The following is a 23,578-nucleotide window of genomic DNA, read 5'->3' on the forward strand; positions in this document are numbered from 1 at the left end:
AAAGCAGATTTTAACTGCATGGTGAAAATGGCATTATCCTCGGATCAATTTAGACATTTAATTATCAGTAATTTTATGTAAACTACTATACCATCTAAAGAAGAACAAATTAATTTTAGAACCAGTAAAATTTTTATCTGAGATTTATAAAGAATTATTTCAAGTTTTATTTTCCAAAAAATCTTCTGTGATGGTTATGTTCTATCTTTTTAACATTAAATATTATTTTCTCTACTTTATAAATTGGATTTAAATATAGCATTTAAATAGCTGTTTTCATATACATTTTATTGATGTGAACTAAGTAACAAAGATAGTGGTTTTGATAAAAATGTTTTAATAGACTCTTAAAAATAAATAAATTAAAAAAAAAACAATGATTTTACAAAGAACAGACATGCCAAGACAAATAACTTACTTAAAAAAGAAGAACGGAGCTTTCTCACAGACTCAGAATATAAGCTAGATACGCCGCACATGCAAGAAGTCACAATCAGCATACCTTAGTGAAGCAAGAAAAAAGGGAAAGGGGGAAAAAAAAAGGAGACAGAGATACTAGAATGGTATGGTTTAAAGAGCAATGTCTGCTGAAGAAATTAAATGACGAAATGATTAGACTCACAAACATGCAAAAAAAAAAAAACTTTAAAAGGAGAAATTCAACTGTCAAGTCAAAATGATAGCAAGGGCTACATCCCTCAACCCCACTTTTATTTTTGCATAGTAAAATTGACAATTTTAGCTGAAATATGTAATGAGAGCAACTAAAAAATAAATCTCAGGAAATGTTTTATTTATTTATTTTATTTTAAAAATTTTTATGGTGATAGAGATGAAACCTCGGGCCTTGCACATTCTAAGCAAGTGTTCTACCACCAAGTTATACCACCATCTCAGGGAGAATTTTAATTCAGAAAGACTGAGTTAGAAAGTATAGACCAAGAGTTTCTCAAATAGTATTCCAATGCATGGGGGTATTCTGCAAATGAGTAAACATGCCTCACAAAGGATTCTTCTCAATCCCTGGTCCGATGGACAGGCCTACAGTAAACTGAAGCCCACAGGCCAATTACTGCTGCAAATCTCATTAGTATATCCTGTGTATCATATTGAATGCCATTTACTGTGTGTTGTGAAGTTAAAAAAGGCAAAAAGTACTGAATAGTTAACTATAAATATGTTCTATGAGGTACTAGTGTCAAAACTTATCAAGTACAAAAAAATGCTATAAAGAATTCTAAATGAATCTGGGCTTGTACTAAATCAAGATTATCTGTGAATGTTATCTTTTTTAGAATTCAAATCACTTTTGCATTCAAGTATTTTTTTTTTTCCACTCGGAAAGGATTCCTGTCAATTAAATAAGTGAAACAATAAATTATTGGTCAGAGACCAAACAAAAGGGGCAAAATTTTGAAATTAACTTTTTTCCTATAATAATGAGACAAATATTTGTTATTATAATTTAGCTGAAGAAGTCTGTGGTTCTTTTTCATCATTAAATAAAATCCTAGCATCTTAAAAGCAATGGTAAAACCTAATGATGATACAAAACAAAAACAGCACTGATGCCTTTTGTTTGTTTATTATATATTCTAAATCAGATAATCTATTCACCTCACAGAAGCAGTTATCTAAAAGTAAGCCAACATTTACAGAAATCCTAAAACTCAGGACTTTTTCTTTTTACCTCCTGAAGGTTGACGAGATTTACGAGGAGATCGGGGTTCTCTGCGGTAAGGATCATTAGAGCCATATAATTCAATGGTGCCCAGGTTGAGCAGTACTGCTTTCTGGAGGTAGTCAATCATGGCAATGCCATTACAGTTGCCAAAAACCACCCTGGAAATAGAAAAAGAGCAAATATTTTAGCACAAAAAATTACTTACAATAAAATGAATTGTCATCTATAAGGTTGAAGGAGGAAGAATAATGGGTCTTTCAGAAAATTATTTTTTGAAACAAAAGAAAACTACAGGTATAGAAATACAGGTTACATGTGCCTTTTCCTGGAATTGTTCATATCTTCTGTGGACGTTCATGATCCAATACCATTAAATCAATTATCAATATCATTTATAAAAAAATATTTGGCACAGGAGTTGAAATTTGTTTAGAGATATAAATCTCCCCATGAGGTAATGTTAACACCTATTTTTTCTGCCTTGAGGGTATTTGGAAGCTCTCAGAGGAAGACATCTCCTAGAAAAACAGGGGACCTTCACAGTGGGTTAAAAAAATTGGTAATTCTCTGTAGTTAAGAATAAAAAAAAAATTGATAGCATTAAGTCTTAGAAGACTTTCTCTTGAGGTGTTGAAAATGCTTTCTCAATTATGTCAGTAACTACAAACCAATCAACTATGAATAAAGGATTATTATTTTTTTAAAAGACATCTTAAGCCAGAAGTTGAAACCTGGCATGTACAAAAGAGTTACATAAGTAGCATAAGAGACCATGCAAGAACTGAAGAATATATGATGCATCTAAAGAAGAAAAGCTCTAACTTGAGTCAATTGACTATTGCCATGCATGAGTATACAGAGTTACCAGATAATTAGAGACTTTTCAGTTGCCGTTTTAAATATGAATTTAAAAATTATACCGTTTTGGCAACTAATTCAAATTTCAAAAATACACAGATGCCAAAAATGCCAAACAAAATATAACTAGTAGTACAGCAAGGCCTATAATCAATTAATTTGCAACTTCCTTTGAATTTGCTATTGTTTCTTTTTTTATTCCCTGTTTGTTTCCTCTTTGTGTGGGCAATAAAGTACTTAAAAGGATGAGGTTTGTGCTCTTAAAATTTATGGCAACAAATAAAAAAATACCAGACAATACTAGCTCAGACTATAGCTAGTCTTAGTTGGATGTACAACTGCAAGAAATAAAAAACACGGTGGTAGCTACTAAGAACAAAAAAGATGAACAAATCTCTAGGGATACCACCTAGGAAAAGACAGTAACCTGAACATGATAAACAGTTCTGGTCCTGAATAGTTAGTAAGTAGTTTTTTACACTGCAGTGCTTTGGAAACAAATGAAAAATAAGACATGATTTAGAAGCCTATCATTGTAATATAAATTACATATAATAATTAATACTACATACAAATATACATGAAGTATAGAAGCACACTTTATTAACCTATTTCTATCCCTTTCAAATTTGTAAAACTAAACTTTGGAAGTAGAAAGAGCAAATGACATAGCTACGGTTTAATATTTATAAAATCAGTTTATAACAGTCTTATCAGTTCATGCTGGTAAACTTCCAAATTGAGAATTATAAAAAAAAATTTTTGGAAAATAAAGAAAGTTCTTCAGGAGCATATATAGGAGATGATACATTGACTTTAATAATATAATTCACTGGTCCACAAGATATTTTCTTTATATAGGAAACCAAGTATGTATACCAGGATAAATTATCAGAACAAAATTATGCTCCAAATAAACACTGAGTTCAGTATGAAATTAAAGTTATACAACGACATTCTAGGTGACAAAAAAATGATAGCCCTTTCTATTTCTAAAAATAAAATGGTATGTGGAATACAATGGAGAGACTAAGAAAAGCATTTTATACTTACAGTCCATAGGAAGAATTGACCGCCAAGCTGGTTATTTGTTGTGGTGGTTCTCCACCCACCCATACCAACTGAATAACTAGTTCTGTCTGATAACCTGGTGATTGTTTAAGTGGTGAGTTTTTAACTCTGAAAAAAAGGAAAAAATATTACACCTTTTAAACCCATTTTCAATTAACTTACTACCCTACATAATTTAAAAGTCACAAAAAATAATTATATAAAAATAACTACAAATGAAACTATACTATTTTTTTAATGTAAAAATGAGAATCCTGTCCTCTAGAAGCATTTAATCCAGTAAGAGACACTAAACATGTACATAAATAACAAAAATTAGAAATTATATGTAAACTCTACACATAAAGTTAGGGAGGATGGCAAGGATCAAGGTGAAAGAAAATTGAGGGAGGAAGGAAAGGGAGAGAGGGAGGGAAGTGTTTCAGGTACAGGTGGGGACATGGATGAGGAGAAACAGCAGTGCAGAAATAAATAGGGAAAAATAACTAGAAAAAACTACAAATTCAAAAAGCAGACTTAAAACTTAAAAACATGTTTTCCCTAAATGAAAACTGATCAAACCAGATAAGAACAAATTAAAAGGAAATGTGATATATTTATTTGTGTGAATACTTTTACTACCAATAAAAAAAAAAAAAGAAATAAAAAAACAAAACTCTTTTCACTGTGAGGTGACAGTACTTTCTGACTGCACATACTTTGCTGGTTAGTGTGAATACTGCCCTTGTAAAACATACACATACAAGATAATGAAGCAGGAAACTCATATTTAAGGATTAATAAGTGTAAACTTGGTCACACTGGTATAGGTATGTACAGTAAAAGTGGAAATTAGTACAGCAAGATAGTCGAGGGTTAGACTTTAGAGGGTCTTAAGTAGTAAAGGTTTTTTGTTATAGAGAGAACTCCCAACTCTTGGAAAACTAGTTTGAGTTCTGGCTCTTGCACATATCAGATGTCTTCTCAACTAGAGAGTGGGAAGAGTACTACATAATCATGGTCTAAGGAAACTGAGGTATATGAAAGCATTTTGTAGAACGTCAAATTGCATAAAGTGTATTTTCATTACTAAAGAATTAAAAGCCAATGAAAACTTATAAAAATATTTTGGGAAGATTAAATTGGTGGACATATGCAAGATGAAATAGAATAGGGATATCAATTAGGAAACTTTTTTCTGATGTGAAAAAATTCTATAAAAGATAGTTGAAAAACACTATTATATAAGAATCCAAAAGGTTTGCAAGTTTCAGGAAGACAGAAACCCTGCAGCTATTTTTAGCACAAAAAGGAAGTATTCAATATTTATTGAATACGTGAATGAACTAAAGGCTAATTAGAGATAGGGCAAGGGACAAAAAGAAGTCAGTGATTCTATAATCAAAAATAAATAAGTAAATAAAGATGTCAGGATGAAGAGATGGTTTTAGGAACTATGAAGTTTTAAGCACATCATCCGAGGTGATGGTAGGGACCTACAAGTTGAACTATTCAGCAGGCCACTGAATAGTATTCTGAAGTTCACCAATACTAAGTTCACATTAAACTTTTATTGGTTAAATTTGTGATAAGCCCATGAAGAAAAGGTTGATAAGAGCATGGGACTTTCTGAGGACTAAATACTTTGATACAATGCCTATAATACTTGTATCAGGAAACTTCAGGTGGAATTGAAAAACACACTTTAAAAAATGAACAATTTATTTTTTGCATGTGATTACTTTTATTATAATCTACTATTATTTTAAGCAGAGAGCACAGTTTCTTTCCCAATGACTGTTCCATGAAAATGTGTAAAGGCTGGTATTTTAATTCTTCAACCTTCGGCTGTGGGGTGACAGAGTGTAAAGAACAGCAGGAAGACTAATCAATGTTAATCTTCTCACACTGAATTCAAAGGTAAGAACACATTCGATTCAACTATGTACTTCTATAGTGAGGATGTCTATGACACTTCACCTTCTGATGACATGTCAGTAGCTCAGGTGGGTTGTTCAGACTTCAGGGAAAAGGTGAATTACTGATGTACTCCTAAGATGTGTTGAGCTACAGACACTTTTTGTTGTGCAAGTTTTGCCAGCAATGCAGTCAGAACTATAGTGCAGTTGATGTGGAATTTCTAATTCTTTTCAGAGAAATACACACTGATTAGCTGCAGTTGTTACTCTCAAGAGAGAAGTAATAACTGAAGCATTTCCTCTCTACCAGAGACAGTTTTGACATAGCCACAGACTGTAGAGTTGGAGTGGGCTGGTTTTTCCTTATATGAACTAGGAATAGAAGATAAACTTGAGAAGTGCTCCTGTCCTAGCAGATGAACTGTGCATATCAGATTAGGTACTCAAGAGCAAAAATGGCCTTCCAGGAATAATTTTAGAAATGTATATAAAGGCATATTTAAGACTACTTTTAAGTAGGACATGTAACTCATAGAATTTTCATTTTAATTAACAGAAACAAAAATTCTCTAAAAAAAAAGAAAAAGGAAAAAGAAAAAATTCAAAACTGGTGCAAAATTCCCCCCAATTAGAAATGTCATAATATAGTTTTAAAATAGAAAATGGACATTGTTATATTTGATGTCTACAATGGTATATATGTAAGTTATCATTTTAACATTATTAACATATTCATTTACTTGTTGAAGAGAAGCTGTTGAACCTTTACAAAGAAAACCCTCTATTATTTGTATAAATATATTTTCAATGTTAAAATGTTGTTTGGAGATCTCACAGTTTCAAAATGCTCTTTACAAAATGACAGATAAAATACCTAAATGAAAACATAAAATACCTAAATAAAACAAAATGTTTTGGTAAAAGGAACAAATAGCTGCTCTAAAAATGTTTCTTTAATAACAAAACCCGTGTCATTTGCAGGAAAATGGATGGAACTAGAGATCATAATGCTAATTGAAATAAGCCAGACTCAGATATATTTCATGCTTCCCCTCATATCTGGAATCCAATGGAAAAAACAAATGACATCAAAGTAAAAGAGAAGCTATTAGAAACCAGGAAGGTGACTGGGGGAGGAGAGGGCAATGAGGGGTGAATATGATCAAAGAACGATATTTGCATTTATGAAAACACCACGATGAAACCCATTATTCTGTATAATTAAAAATACACTAATAAAAATATTTCTTCAAAAATACAAATTATGTATAAAAGCATTTTATATAAGAAAATCTCAGTATTACATTTTTAACATCAATTTTTGTTACATTTATAACTTTTAAAAAGTTGCCTCTGGGGATACAGACTAAAACAATATAAAGTTAATGAATACTTGCATTTACCTGAAGACTGTTGAAAAGTAAAAAATAAGGTATGACTCAATCTGTTTGTATAATATTAAAAGAAATGTAATGATAACAATATTTTAGACAAATCTCTCAAAAAGTTTTATTTTATATCTTTTATTGATGATATAAAATTCTACTAAGACAAATTTCCCTCCCTGGTATGTCCCTGAATATAAGGTTCTTTTTTTTTTATTGTAAACAAATGGGATACATGTTGTTTCTCTGTTTGTACATGGAGTAAAGGCATACCATTTGTGTAATCATAAATTTACATAGGGTAATGTTGTTTGATTCATTCTGTTATTTTTTCCCTTCCCCCCACCCCTCCGACCCCTCTTTTCCCTCTATACAGTCCTTCCTTCCTCCATTCATCTTATAGAAGAAAAAGTAGGTCCAAAAGTAGGTCCAAAGTAGGTCCAAAAGTAGGTCGGCTTAGGATCAGACTTCCTTAACAGGACTCCCATAAAATAAAAATAAGAAATAAGAAGAAATAAAAGCAAGAATCAATAACTGGGATAGATTCAAACTAAAAAGCTTTCTCTCAGCAAAGGAAACTATCAGTAATGTGAAGAAAGAGCCTACAGAGTGAGAGAAAACCTTTGCCACTCATACTTCAGATAGAGCACTAATTTCCAGAATATATAAAGAACTCAAAAAACTCTACACCAAGATTACAAATAATCCAATCAACAAATGGGTTAAGGAAATGAACAGACACTTCACAGAAGAAGATGTACAAGCAATCAACAGATATATGAAAAAATGTTCAACATCTCTAGTAATAAGAGAAATGCAAATCAAAACTACCCTATGATTCCATCTCACCCCAATTAGAATGGCGATTATCAAGAACACAAGAAACAATAGTTGTTGGCGAGGATGTGGGGAAAAAGGTACACTCATACGTTGCTGGTGGGGTTGCAAATTAGTGCAGCCACTCTGGAAAGCAGTATGGAGATTTCTCAGAGAGCTTGGAATGGAACCACCATTTGACCCAGCTATCCCACTCCTTGGCCTATACCCAAAGGACTTAAAATCAGCATACTACCACATATACCACATATAAATAAATGAATAAAATAAAGGTCCATCAACAACTAAAAAAAATGGTCCTTTAGTAAGTTATAGAAAAGAATTATCCAGACTGTAAAATAATTTTAAGAAAATGGCCAAAAACTCCAGTAAATAGAATTCTCATTAAGTCCAAATATTTATGATGTTACCACACATCCTCATGCTGGAGTTCTAGTGAAAACCCAAAATAAGGGACTTAACAACCAAACTGTGTAAGCAGAGTCATTATTTTATGATATGCTTCATTATGATTTATTTATACTGTTGTTTTACAAATTCAGATTTTGAGATTTTGAAGTATTACAATTAAAATTGATGACTTGATATACAAATAACATCATATATTAAAATCAATATGAATTTCTACTCATTTAACCATCAAAAAAATCAGACATAGAAAGCTTAGATACACACACACACACACACACACACACACACACACACACAAAGTCAAATCAGTAGCAATGCTTCTCCACATCTGCTAGCATTTTTTTCTTATGAGTCAGTGGGACTTCTAAACTTCTCTCTATCCACTCTCTAACTCTGCCTTGGGCAAGGTGAAATGCCTTATGAATCTGGAAAACAAGGAAAAAATTAATGAGGCCCACTCATTTTCCCCTTGCATCTTGTCCACATGAGAGCAAGTCTGCCCAGGGCTGCATTTCCTCCTCTGCTTCTGCAAAGGCGGTGTGTGTAAGGCTGCAATGACTGGCAAGACAAGGCTGCTTCAGTATGTAGGTCACCTGATGTCAGCAAGCCCACGGGGCTCTTCTGTTGGCTGTTATCATTTACCTTCATCAATAATTAAGGTGATTTTAGTCACTACCTGAAAATATTTTATTTTTTAATGTGCTAAAGAATATAGATTTGGAAACAAAAATATTATTGTAAAACTGTCAGAAATTAAGAGTGATGAGATTTTGGCTATTTTATGTCTGTTTTTAAAGTTTAAACTGGTTGCTTTACTTAAAATTCCATTCATCTCATAATACTCTTATCTAATGTTAAATGCTGCTTCCAAAAAGAACTCTGTTAAAACATTAATAATCTCAAAAATGAAAATGGATTTACATAATTGAACTACACAAGATGTTAATGTATAATAATGGCAATAGAAGAAAAAAATTAGAACAAGGTACTAAAAACTAAGTAATTGACTACACATCATTAGAGAGATGTGCTTCAAAGTCTAGGAGAAAAATGCAATACTATATTTTACTATTTGTGTAGTAGTTTTATCAAGTGGTAATTTTAATATTCATTTTGAACTTATTTTTGTAAGTAAATAAAATAAAGACAGAAATAATTTCAAGTTAATCAATTTTAGAAAAGTGATTGGGGAAGAGGTTAAAAAGTCAATTGATTACATTACAGAGTAATGTGAACATTCAATGAAAACTAAAGGTTTTACAGCTTTTTTCTTTAACTTTTTTTTTTCTAGCTCTTGTCACTGAGTGAACTACTATAACACACTGCTTATTAAAAATGATGTTGCACACATTTCTAGAAATCATATTTTGACCTCCTATTCTCTACCAAAAGGAACCAGGGCTTCCTGAAGAAAATGATTGCATGTGTGAGGGCAGAAAAATATGGAGGAATGCCTAGATTATCTATCTTCTTGACAGAAATCATGGATGGTCACACAAGTACTGAGGTGGTGTTGTAAAGACTCAGGCACAAACTTGAAAGAAGCTCTCTCCAGTCAGCTGTGACAAAGTCACAGGAATTTAACCAAATTCAGATAAGTTAAAACAAACTGCCCATAAAAAAGGCCTAGGAGTACATAATCATACTCAAAAGGGGCATCCTATTCAAATCATAGACACATTAATTTTTTTAGGATTAAGAAAACTTTTTTTTATATAATTGTGTGTATATTGCCAGGACAGGCAAAGTATATCCATGTATAAAAGTTAACAGTTCATGCCAACAACAAAAAAGAACTCTTCTCCCCCAAAATATCAATGGACTGAATAATGAGACTTTGTGGCTATCAAGGTTTCCTTGAAATGACCAGCTTAAAAGACATTCCTACATTAAGTGACACTCTACTTAATTATTACAGAAGGTTATCAGTTTGTCAACACTTTCCATCAGGTATGAAATGTCCTCTCAATAAGATGGTCATACCATAATTTTACATTCATAAACAATAAAAGAAACTCAATTCCAGAACTAAGTTGATATTATCTTTATATTGATTTGGATACTGCAGATTGGGCTTGCTGGCTAGTGGTTTTAACAATTGCTCTTGGTTGCTACTATAATTGTTCTCCTTGTTCTTTAAGTCAATTACAAAAAAAACCCCAATAAAGCAAAACTGGAAAAATACAAGAAGAGAAGATAGAGATTCACCCACTGTGCCTGCTTTTAAACTTTTATTAGGATGCCAAGGTAAGGGGCCGTGTAACTCTAATCTAATAGTATTGCTTGTCTAAATAGTACTGTCAGTCCTATTTCCTCAAACCTATCTCATCATGGAGTAACAGTGCATTGATGGTGCTTACTCTTCAGGTGAGAAAATCATTTAGTGTGTTCAGGCTGCTGGATCTGTAGGCACAAGCTTACAGACATTTGGAGGCTATGGCAGTTTGGATCTTAAATATTCCCTGAAATATGTTGTAGACTTATTCCTCAGCTGATGGTACTATTAGGACATATGAAACATTAGAAGGTGGGGGTCTAGTTGAAGAAGGTTGAGTCATCAGAGGGGATATTTGGACTCTACACCCTTTCCTCTCTTTCTTGCTTCCTGGTCACCATTAGGTAAGCAACTTTTTTCTACCTTGTGCTCTTGTCATGATGTTCTTCCTCACCACAGTCCAAAGTTATAGGGCCAAGCAACTAAGGACTGAAATCAAGAGTCAAAATAAACTTTTCCTCCTTTTAAGTTGATTATCTCACATTATGTCATAGTGATGGACAGATGACTTAATCAGAGACAGAAAATATAAAGTACAAATTAAAGTATTCTGATTTTGTAGATAATACATATTTATATGGAACTGTTATGTTAAATCATTGGTTCTGTAGTTAGTAAAACTGCTAAAGAAGTATAGAAATATGTTGCAAAATAGTCAAAACACAAATTATACTTTACATGTTCATAAAATTACATTTAGCAAAGAACTGGAGAAAAACATCAATATCAGAAGAATGGTCATTAATGGAACTTATACAAATTTAAGTTTAAATCAGTAGTGACTATGTAACAAAAGGGAAAAGTGAAGAATCCTGTATTTCAAGTCTCACACTAGCTAAACATATGCTAAAACTGTAGCTAAAAGGATTATGTCCCTATGTATCAGCGGGAAGGAAGAGGAGAAAGAGGCGGGGCGGGGGAAGTGAGAAGTAAAACACAGGAAAAGTCATTCTTAGGCCATTTTACTGTACCACAGGAAAATATTACTGTAGTTCTAATGCTTACAATTTATCTACATTAAATTTATCTACATGGAAAACAATTCTGCAGTTGTTTTTATAACTTACTTTAAACAAGGTACATTATCACGAAGTCCATCAGATGAACTGCTACTGGTGGATGGATGAGACTGAGGAGGAATGGGTTGAGGATTACAACTTCCGACAGGGGTTGACAAAGGTGGTGGCTGCTCACCCTCTGGAGATTCCACATCATTTATCTCATATAACAATCGAACTTCAAGCATCTGTTGTAAAAATAAGGTAGTTTACCTACTCTTAATAACTAATATACATTTCATTACAACTTGCACATCCACACCTAAAACCGAGTAGAAAAAATATTTTTAAAGGTAGAAGTTTAGCAAGATGTCCAAAGGTAAAGGAAAAAAAGTTTTCTGATACAGTTTTGATGTTTGTTTAAATGTGTATATGTGGAGAGCACACACAAAAAAACACATATACACATATACATCATGATTTTAGACTTTATGACAACCCTGTTAGAATCAAATTAGAGTAGATCATATTAACAGTAGCTTTCCTTAAATAAAACTTGCAATGTAGTTCAGGATTTATGTATTCAGTTAAAAGATACACAAAGAAAATGGTATTTTTCAAAGATGACAATGCAAACACTGAGGTGTTTTCACAGATTCTATACAAGCCTGCATATAGTCTCCTAAATCATTCACGACTTTAAAAATACTGGACACCTGACACTGAAAATAATTAAGAAACTATTACCGGAATAACTTCTGTAATCACTTCCTGTTTGCTGAATCTATAAATAATGACATGAGCTGAAACTCCAGCTATGCACAGCATTCTACTTTCTGGGCACCAGGAGATGATCTGAATGGCATATGGATCTTCATCTACAATGTCTGTATTTGGTCTGTCATCTTTATTTCTTGACTTTTCAAATACTTTAGATGTTTTTAGTTTATATAATACTTGTAGAGTTACTAGAAAAAAGAATATATAGTCATTGTAAACAAAAAAATCAAATATAACATTTAATTAATCATATTACATAAGGAAAATAAGCCTATATTTGCCTAAACCATACCTTCATTTTTCAGTCTACATTATAGTAGTTATCATACATTTGGATAATGAACATATTTGGTCAATGACTGAAAAAAAGATTTACTTATTTTGTTCACTAAAAAAATAAATCCAGCTGGGGTGTGGCTCAGTGATAGAGCGATTGCCTAGCACATGGAGGCAATGGGTTCAATCTTCAGCACCACATAAAAATAAATAAATAAAATAAAGGTATTGTGTCCATCTACAACTAAAAACATAAATAAGTAAGTAAATAAATAAATCCACCATCAGGATAGATTCAGATAAACAGAAAAATGAGTAACAAAGATATTTTTGGGAAAAAAATGTATAAACACACAAAAAAAACACAGGCCTCCTAAAATGATTTTTTATATATCTACATATTTTCTATAGAAAAGGTACCAGTATTATCAGGCATTCATACATGATGAAATATAACAAAACTTGCATTAACCGGATTCCCATAAATATTTGCCATATATGTTCTGCAAACATTAGTCATTAAAGGCATTTTTATCTTTTTTTCTACTATGCCACCATTAGATATATTTCACAAAGACAACAAAGATTTTTGTACTAAGAGTTCAGAATCAGCCATTGAACCTGCTCTAAAATTATCTGTTCATTTGGAATATATTACTATTTTTTCTATTTTTGACTAAGAGAAGGTTTGAAGATATTTTGAAGAAAAAACTATCAAGAATTATTCTAATTTACTAATATCATTAAAATATCTTTACTCTTAAAAATTCTAAACTTATATACTTGATCAGTAGTAAACTAAAGTTATAGCCTACAAATGGCAAATTAAATGTTGATTATGCACTTATTATGAAACAGCATGTACAAAAGCAATAATGGTATAATATAACAAATAATAAACCTTCAAAATACTTACTTGCAGAGGCATCCCAGAACTTAACTGACCCATCAGCATGCCTATGAAAAGCAAATGAGTTAAGAATGTGATGAAGAAAAAATAAAGTTATATTTTTACTCTTCTTTACAAGTATTTATTTTGATAAGGTAGGCACCAAAATTAGTAAAAGGTAAAAATTGGGGTAAATTTGTAGGTTCTGGATAATGATTTATTTTTTTATTATGTTGTAACAAAGTTTTAAAGCTCTACCTGCCCAATAAATTACAATTCATGTAGTCTTAATTATATTTAGATATTACTGATTTACCTGGTGAAAAGAGACTTTTACTTACCCTGTAATAATTATTTCTGGGTAACTTTGAGCACCCAAGCCCCAATTACCTCCATTGATGGGCCATTCCTATAAACAAAGATCACTGTATAAAGTAACTTGCAAGTACACTGCATATCTTCATATGTGTGTGTGTGTGCATACATATATACTATGTATTATGTAATATATATATATATACACATATATAGAGACAGATAGATGTCTTATACAAAGCATATATGAAAACTTTGAACATATTTTGCTTCCAAAAATGATCTTCTACAGAAAGGATAGCAATATTATCAAACACAGCAAAGTGATAAATTTAAAATACTAAAATGTAACATTAAATAACGAAACTCATGTTCAATACCTTTTTGCTGTAACCTTGACGTTTCTGTCTAACTCCAACAGAATAAAGTGCAGGAATAAGATCCACGGGACAATCAGCAAAATATTCACAACATGTAACAGGGGACTCATGTATATTCAAAGGGTAGGGATTTTCAAATATAGGATATCTTTAACAACAGGAAAAAGAAAAAAAATTGTTAATTTAATGAATTATAATGTATGATTAACAATGAAAACTTTTAAAAATATATTATTTTATTAGAGATTGAGTTGATTTTTATTCATTTAAATATGTAAAAATTAAGGTTTTGTATAATAGAAGATGCTAAAAATAACAATAAATCGAAAGACTGCTGTTGCAGCTATATACCATCTGCAGTACACTATACTAGGTGCTATATATACATATGTCTCCTTTACTTCTTGTACCACGATATACTTCTTGTACTTAGGATATAAACATTTTTCTGAAGAACAAAGGTTGAGACACAGTAATATGTCGAAGGCACACCAGTTAGGAAGTATCTAAAGCAGAATTTAAATTGTGCCTTTAATCATTAGGCTATATGATTTTCATAACAAATACCTCATCCTTATATCAGCAAAACCAATATAAATTTTCAATTCTTATTCTCTCCATCAATGTGATCCTTAGTCCAAAATTAAATCCAGAATGTTATCTTGTTTCAGTGACAATTTAAAATATAATTCCACCTTAAAAGTTTTCTAGATATGAAATTATTTTACTCAAAAAGCAAAAAATACTTTAAAAATTAATGAAAGTAAAAGCCTATCAACACAGAGAGAGACACTGCTTATATTAAGAACAGTTACTTAAAAATATCTGGAAAAAACAGAAATTGGATAAAATATCTAAAATGTACAAAATGATTTATAAATACTAGCCTACTAATCAGCCCTACCTTGACAGTAAGTTTTTTAAACAGGAAATTGAAGAAAAGTCCTTTATAGACTACAGAATGAACCTTCCCCCAATAAGATGACAAAACACAAACAAAAATGTGCAGTCAAGCAACTTTCATCTCTACAATATAGGTCTTTCCTCAGTTCAAGACTCTTCTATACATTTAGTCAATACTTTAGCTAAACAAAATGTCTCATCACAGGTTACTTGCATAACGTTTTCTTTGATTTCACTATATTCCATTAAGATCTCCTGTGCAAAGTCTCAATTATTTTAAAAAGTTACCTAAGAGGGGGAAATAAAAGAAAATCATATTGATATGAAACAGACAGATGTAAGTAGTGGGGACATGAGGTTAAGGGAATAATTCACTAAATTGGGTTCTTGGGTTGACCCTGACATGCTTTCTATTTTTTAAAAAGTAATTTGCCTGCAGCCCTCTCTGGTTTAAGTCAACAGGATATGTTACCTTCCTCAGTAAAAACCTGTTTTCTGCAAGAGACATGCAGGCCCAAAAATACTGATCAAAAGAACACAAGTTACCCTGATGTGGGAGACTTTTGTGACACTTACACAGACCAGATCCTAGAACTTTGGGAGATAAAGATAATTCCCCTTAACCATAAAATCTGTAAGAACAGGTTCCAACTAGAACGGGGTGGCATGAGTGAAAGAGAGCTAGAGTTGTTCTGCACAATGGGACCTTGAAAGCTTGATGAACCCTGCTGCCAGTCAGAAGTCAAGAGGTAGACGTGGGTGTGACTCTCTGGAAATTTCCCTGGAACCCCCCAATAAAATCAGAGCACAGGAGGGCATGCTATCCTTCTCTATGAGAGGACCCCCTCTCTTCCTTGAGCGCGTCCCTTATTCCTTTTCCTACCTCTTTACTAAACTTATGCCACCTACTCTGAGTGACATGTATGAAGGGAATGCCTTAGCTGAGCAACAGGCCCATGACCTGTGACAATATTAACAGAAGTTATTCTAGGACAGTTATATAGAAAAAATGTTTTCAAATGGTCTTCTTATTTCAAAAAAGAAAAATGTACTTTATGATTGATGTAACTATTACAAGCAGGTAATAAACTGATGTAAAATTAGAACTGACTAGAAAATCAGATTAATAGTACTGTTCACCTATTTCAGGGCTTCCCAATCTCAATATTATTCACATTTTAGACCAGATAATTCCTTATTGTGGGAAACGATCCTGTGCATTGTAGATGTTCTGCAGCATCCCTGTCTTCTACCCACTATATACCAGTAGCACCTCACCTTTCAATAAAAGTATCTTCATAGACATTGCCAAATATTTCCTGGGGAGCAAATTCACCTTTGATTGAGAAACACTGAAATGCTTGATGAGTAAACTCAATCAAAACCAGGATTAATGATAATTTCTCCAGAGCAGTAGTAAATAATACAGTGTGTTTCCAAAATCAACAAATGACCATCTAAGACAGAAAAAGTAGAATACAGCAAATGCCAGAAGAAGTTAAAAAGAAACTATGGTGGGGGACTTAAAGATCAGATATGATATATCTAGTAAAGGAAGAATAAAAAAAGATTTAAAAAGAAAAGAAGGTTGATTTTGAAAGTCATAAGTATGTTTTTTTTTTGTACCAGGGATTGAACTTGGGTATTCAACAGCTGAGCCATACCACATCTTCAGCCCTATTTTTATATTTTACTTAGAGACAGGGTCTCACTGAGTTGATTAGCGCCTCACTGTTGCTGAGGCTGGTTTTGAACTTGAGATCCTCCTGTTTCAACCTCAGTTATATGGATTTTGATGGTGGTAGAACAGGTAGAGCAGTTCTGTTACAGAAGAGAAGATGTGAAGTGTGATATGTGTTTAACATAGAGCTCAGCTTTCCCCAGAAATAAGGCAACTGTGTTGAGGATAGAAGGGTACAGACTAGAAAAGATCTGACAATGGTATGAACAACTGCAACAGATAAAAACAGAGACAGGGGACTAAAAGAGATGATTTATTTAGACATAAATTGTGATAGAATCAATGGCAGGCTGATTTTGTATTACTTCAGAATGTAGAAGTGTGAGATTAAAACAAATTCAATAAACTTTGAATTAAGAAGTGAAAATTCTATGAGATTAAATATAACAGAAAATTTGGCAGTAATTAGAAATGTGAGACTGGACCTTTAAAAGAGATCAAGGTTATGGAAAGAAATAAAGAGTTTTTGAAGAAATTTTAAATAGGATCACTTTTAGCTAATTCTATGCTAAAAGTAACCTTTTTTTGACCACATCCTGATGGAAATGCACACTCAATTGTCTTACCCATTTTGTGCAAGGTCTATAAGTACTAAATCCTTTTCTAGAAGAACAACAACAGCATATGGTTCTTGAAAATCTGGAATAGGAAAACAATGCATGAACGATAGTTTTAAATATGCAAGAGGACAGCAAATAGGATATAAATATTTCTTACTTGTTTTTGTTTTGTTTCTTACTATTTAATATTTTGATTTTATGATATTTCATGTAATTTAAGCCTTGTATGTTATATTTTAGATGAGATAAATCTATTTAATAATCCATTCAAAATTCTTTCACTTTTGGAGGCTGAGCATGTAAACCAACGGTAGCTCCCTTGTCTAGCATGTGCCAGGCACTGAGTTCAACCCCAGTACCACCAAAAGACCAAAGACACTTGAAAATTCTTTCACCTTTTTTAAAACATGAATAAGACAAGGAACTCACAGCAACTTCCAGGGATGGACAACAAAACAAATATTTCAATCTGAATACCCAAAAAGAACAATTATCATTATTAGATATCCAAGTAAGCCAATAAAGTTTTACTATGATATATAGTTTAATATGTACCTGTTAATTATAAAATGCATGACTTCTTTACACCTCAAAGAACTTCAAATGAAGTAAAAAAGATCCAGATTAAAAAATTTTCTTCAATCATATATACTACTTGTGATGGTTAATTTTATGTGTCAACTTTTCTCAGTTGTGGTACTCCCAGCTATCTGATCAAACACCAGTCTAGATGTTTCTGTGAAAGTATTTTTAAATATGATTAATATTTAAATCTGTAGTCTAATCAGATGTAGGGCTTAAGGTTTCTGACTGATGTTTCCTAAAAGAGAAGTCTACCTCAAGATTTACACATAGAAATTCTGCCTAAGATTCCAAGTTGTAGGTTTCAGACCCAAGACTCCAACTCTTTCTGGAATTTCTAGTCTGCTGGCCTGCTCTACAGATTTTAGATTTGCTAGTTCCACAAATCCTTCACATATACAAATACTTATGTAAATGTGTTTGTGTGTGTTATTTCCTATTAATTCAGCTTTTACACACACACATATCTTCTATTGGTTCTACTTCTCTGCAGAACTCTGACTAATCCAACACACTAATATTCTAGAGAATTTTAAAATGCTTCTTAATATGGATAGTGTAACTTTCCAAGGCACTTACTATTAATGTACAATACCAAGCTGATAAAGTTTGTTAAACAAAATATGCAAGGTAATGAAGGCAGCATCTCTTCCTCAGAAAAATTAAGCAAAATAATTTAAGAAAAGTACTTAACAACACAGAGGTCTTTGTTTTCAGTATTAATATTTTTGGGTAATAAGTTTTAGTGATGCAAAGTTTACCATTTGGGTATGGTGTTTCACATAGTGTTAGGAAGTCAACAATTGAATAGTCCATCTCCAGCACAGCAGTACTTTTCCCGTGCATTACTGTTAAGCAAGGTCTTCTTCCCACAGTATCATATGACAAACCTCCTGATAAAATAATAAAAGGTTCCCTGGAAATAAAATATATAACAAGGATTACAAATAGCATGGTGGCAACTATTTTCTTGCTACATCATAAATTTTATTTAGTGAAATATCAAAATCATAAATTCTACAATTTTTGTCACATAACTGAATAGTCATGTGGCATTTTTAAAAGGATTAGGTTTAAGACCCAGGTAAATTCCAGAAAATTAAACTATAATAAGAATTGAACAGTGACCACATTTGACTCTTCTAGCTCCCCTGGGTACCTAAAAGATTTTTTTTAATCCCCTATGTAAAACTGTTATAAAAATCTCCTCTGGGTTTCAGTCAAATCTCTTGAGTGTATGGCTTTTATTTCTAGTCCTAACCAAGTTTACTTAACAGAAGTTCCCAAAGAGAATCTTAATGCCTTGCCTTGATGTATCCACTTTAAACAACGAATCTACTTTTTAAAGATGTGCCAAGAATTGTACTGGCTAGAAATCACCCCTGAGAACTGAGAAGAGTCACTCAAATAATTTCCTATAGGCCTTAATTTTCTTCTGGAACCTTGGCAGACGTACTTTCAAACCTTAGCTCCCATTACTCATTCTATCAGTTTCAATTTGCTATGTCTAATTAGACTTACAAATCTATAATTTACCTTTTCTCTCTTTCTGCTAGTTGTTAGTAAAACTAAATAACTTTTTTTGGGGGTAGAATGTGTTTCTGGACATTGAACCAGGGGCACAAAAACTGAGCAACATCTCCAACCTTTTTTATTTTTTGAGATGAGGTCTCCCTAAGTTGCTCAGGGCCTTGCTAAGTTGCTGAGACTAGTTTTGAACTTGCAATTCTCCTGCTTCAGCCTCCCAAGCCTCTGGGATTATAGGCACGTGCCACCGCACTCAGACTATGGATGATTTTCTTGCATCTCTTTTTTTAAAAATTTATTTTTATTGTAAACAAATGGGATACATGTTTCTCTGTTTGTACATGGAGTAAAGGCATACCATTTGTGTAATCATAAATTTACATAGGGTAATGTTGTTTGATTCATTCTGTTTCTTACATCTCTTTTTTATGACTTCTTAAATTGGTCATGTTTACATTAAGGCCAGTATGTTTATCTTCCTCCTAGCCTATTTTTCATGTTATCCTTTTCTTTCCCATTCACTGAATTTTTAAAGTTCTTACATTTACAATAACAGTATATAATAATGTTAACTAGAAAACCATTTAAATCTCATCTCTAGCTACTTTCTGTGTGGTTAAGTTTTTTTATATCTAGCTTCCACACATATAAAATGGAGACAGAGATAATTAACTTCAGACAATTCTTAAACTGAATAGTGCTTGGCCCACAGTCATCCTTAATAAGAGTTACCTTGGTTATTGTCAATATCACAGTCACCAATTGTGAAAATTTCCCTTCATGGTGTGTAGGGGGAAAAACTTAAAAAATTTAAATTATGTTTATTTTTAAAATAAGAATAAACTTCCACAAAAATCAATTCATAGTTGTACAGATTTGTATTTTATAAGCAAATATAAATACTAAGACAAAAATTGAAATGATTTTAATTGTTAAATTTTCATCTTTTTAAAATATATAAGAATTTTTTGATATTACAGTTTTGTAAACAATATTGCCATTTATCCTACATTCCATCCTTGCTTTATTTTTTCTACAAGATTTATCACTGAGAACTAATTTATCTATTTTGCTTAGTGTTTTTCTCATCAAAATGTGTCCTCCACAAGGCAGGGGGTTTTGCGTGCTTTATTTATTACTGTATCCAAAGCACTGCCTGCTGCATAGTAGGTACTAATTAAACTATTTTCTCATATGAATGAACAGAAATGTGTGTTGCACTAATCATTCTCTAGTGTATTATCATTTAGATTTTTCAACCCTAAATGGATTTCAACCCTTATGTTGCCAGCTAAATTGAAGTATGGGTTTACATTTCATCCTCAATAAAGTGAAATCCATATATGTTCAGTGTTTCAACCTCTCAGCAAATTGTGATGATAAAGACTACGGTCAGGAAAGTATATTTAATTTAATTCAAATTTTTATTACATATAATGAACAAAAATGTAGTTTTTCTATACCTTCAAAGAACAATATATAACTGAACATAAAATATGAAGAGGGTGAGGAGTCCAACAGGGAACTAAACTTTTACAGAGTAGGATATCTGGGTCAGGTATTTTATATGTTAAAATTTTAAAAATTGATGTGTGGTTTTACATATAAGCATTGAAAAATAAACCAGATTATTAATACCAGAACTATGAACAGAGTACAGCTGAATTATATAAAATGTCCAAAAAGTACTCATGGAGATCAACCTGAGTAAGTGAGAACTTCATACATTCTTAAACAGTGCTATGGCAATTAGGTAGATATAACTCAGAAGGTGAATTATTTTTGTGTTCTATGGCTCTACAAGCTGCCTGTATTTCCTTTCTGAATGTAAATGAATAAAGGATAGAGACTTAAAAAGGAAAAACAGTTTGAAAGAAATATCAATTGACATGTCACCAAGGTAATTTTTGTTTGCATAAGTTTGCCAAATCCAACAACAAATACCATTTTTACACAAATTTTTTAAACTTTTGTTAAATGCTGTTTATTTAAAACTGAAATGTCTGATTGAAGTAATAGTCACCTAAACTATGAACCTCCATATGTCATTTTTTTTTTTCATTATAATGACCCAAAACTTGGAAGAGTAAACTTGGAGAATATTTGATGTTCTTTTTTAAAATAAAAAGGTCTTTTTTAAAAGATTTGTTGTTTTTAGATATACATGATAGTAGGGTGCAGTTCAAAGGTAAGCCTGAGGTTATAAGAAGGTATGGATGCAATATAGTTTTTACTCTATTACTTTAAAGTAGAATCCCTTTTCATAATATTGGATGTTAACTAAGACTCTTAGTTTGGAAGGCATCTAGGTTGGGGAGATGTCACTTTAGAAGTTTTGTAATTCCAGCGGGTTTTTGAAGAGGCTAGGCACTTCATGGCATATAAATGCTTTCAGGTTCTGGTTAACCACAGTCTGGCCTTGAGAATTTTGGTTGAAGCTGGGTTTCTCCATGAAGTGTTCCTTGCTTAAAAGAACCACCTCTATCTAAAAAGCCATTCATAAGTAATATGGGTAATTCAGTTCCATAATACTGCTTATTTGTTCGCTATTATTTCTTGAGTACCTTTGTTCCTGGGAATAAACAAATGCTCTCATGTCTAGTCTAGGCAGACATCAGCACACTGTGATAAGTACTTCAAAGAAAATAAAACAAGAACTAGTTATGGGCTGACTGCAAGAGTGGAGCCAGAGGGATTAGGGTAAAAGCATTAGATCAGAAGAGGCTCTCTAAGTGATGACAGGTGAGCTGGTGACAAACGAACAGAAGGCAGTCATCAAGGAGCTTGGGTTGGGAGGAAGAAGAAGGTTCATAGCAGAAAGAGCAGTTCCTCCAAAGATTCTAAGTCAGGAATAAGCAGGGTGTACCTCAGGTACTAAAAGGTCTGTGTGACTGCAACAGCAAGCAAGGTACACATGGTAATGAGTGATGGACTCCAGATCTTATAAATACATTTCATCTACTCTATCAATAGGGATCTGCTGAGTTGATCTCCTCCTTTCCACCTCCACAATTACCTTAGTACTGGCCTTTCTAGAGCATTTGGACAAAATGTTCACCTAACATTTTCCTTTGCTTTATGTTCGAGACTAATCCATATTCTTCCCTAAAAATCAGTTCAATCAATATTTCCTCACAAAAACCTTTTCTAACACACCCACCCTGACTGAGGTGGGGGTCCACTCCTCCATGTTTCTAAGCTCCTTCCACCAAACTCTACTCTGTATTTACCACAATGGATTGTCATTGCTTTGTCTATTTTCCTTCTGTAGATTTTACCTTTGTAGCTCCAGAACCTAGCTAGGTGACCAAAATAGTAGAATGTCTGTCAAATACACATGTGAAATACCACTAAGCCTATAGCTGAACTGGTCATAGCACTGCTAGACTTAGCGAATTAGAAATACTGGAACCTGGGCCCAGAATCTCAGGTGATTCCAACACATTGTCTAAAGTAGTTTGAAATGTAACTGCAGCTCTACTGTAATACTCTCTCTGCATATTACTACCCCTACATGTATTATTTACTATCTCTGCATATATTAAAAATTGGAGATTAAGCTCTAATTGTCAATATCATATGCCACTGTCTACATTACTTATTGTTTACGTTACAACTTTTTCAAATCTTCAATAATTTCTTTCAATTGGAAAGATACAATTCTCTTTTAGAAGGAATACTTAATTACATAGCGGATGAGTGAAACAGTATGCACTTTAGCTCTTGTAAGCTAACTGGTAACTGATACCTAAATTTTACCACTCTGATCACAGTACTAACTAGCACAATGCCCAAAGACATACATATTTATTAAATGAATAACTACTTCATGTTTTAAAAGTTCTGTATCAAACTTCTAAGAGTCTCAGTTCAAATTTCTAATGTAAATATCAACATCTAGTTTGAATGTTCTAATGAGATCCATGCCCTTGTATTTAGTATCAAATTGTTTATTTTTCACAAAAACTAAAAGTTTAGATTTACTTTGCTGACCACATACCAATTATAGTAGATTCATGTACATACATGATGCTATAGTTTAGATAAGCGGCTCCAAAGGCTCATGTATTAAAAGGTGTGGCTCCCCAGCTGTGGCACTATAGGAGATGGTAGAGCCTTTAAGAGGTGGGGCTGAGGTCACAGGAGGCATGCCTTTGAAGGGAATATTGGAACTGATCTCTCTCTCTCTCTCTCTCGCTCTCTTTCTC

The 23,578-nt window shown here is 32.6% G+C and overlaps 1 protein-coding gene across 3 annotated transcripts in view; it reads right to left on the bottom strand.

Annotated features, from left to right (window-relative positions):
• The window catches only part of STXBP5 (syntaxin binding protein 5), a 176,335-nt gene that overhangs the window by 57,904 nt on the left and 94,853 nt on the right, over positions 1-23,578 (bottom strand). For 2 of the 3 annotated variants that reach the window (XM_079146831.1, XM_079146830.1), the window contains exons 10-18: positions 18,605-18,759; positions 17,268-17,340; positions 14,058-14,205; positions 13,704-13,771; positions 13,390-13,430; positions 12,165-12,385; positions 11,487-11,665; positions 3,596-3,721; positions 1,691-1,842 (exon numbers count right to left, since the gene is read on the bottom strand). In XM_079146831.1, the coding sequence (XP_079002957.1) occupies positions 1,691-1,842; positions 3,596-3,721; positions 11,487-11,665; positions 12,165-12,385; positions 13,390-13,430; positions 13,704-13,771; positions 14,058-14,205; positions 17,268-17,340; positions 18,605-18,759 (1,163 nt within the window). Of the gene's footprint in view, positions 1-418; positions 503-1,690; positions 1,843-3,595; positions 3,722-11,486; positions 11,666-12,164; positions 12,386-13,389; positions 13,431-13,703; positions 13,772-14,057; positions 14,206-17,267; positions 17,341-18,604; positions 18,760-23,578 lie in introns of all 3 variants that reach the window. The other variant, XM_079146832.1, reaches the window with a different exon arrangement.

The sequence above is a fragment of the Sciurus vulgaris genome (genome assembly GCF_902686455.1).
Source record: "Sciurus vulgaris genome assembly, chromosome: 7".
Classification (NCBI taxonomy): Eukaryota; Metazoa; Chordata; class Mammalia; order Rodentia; family Sciuridae; genus Sciurus; species Sciurus vulgaris.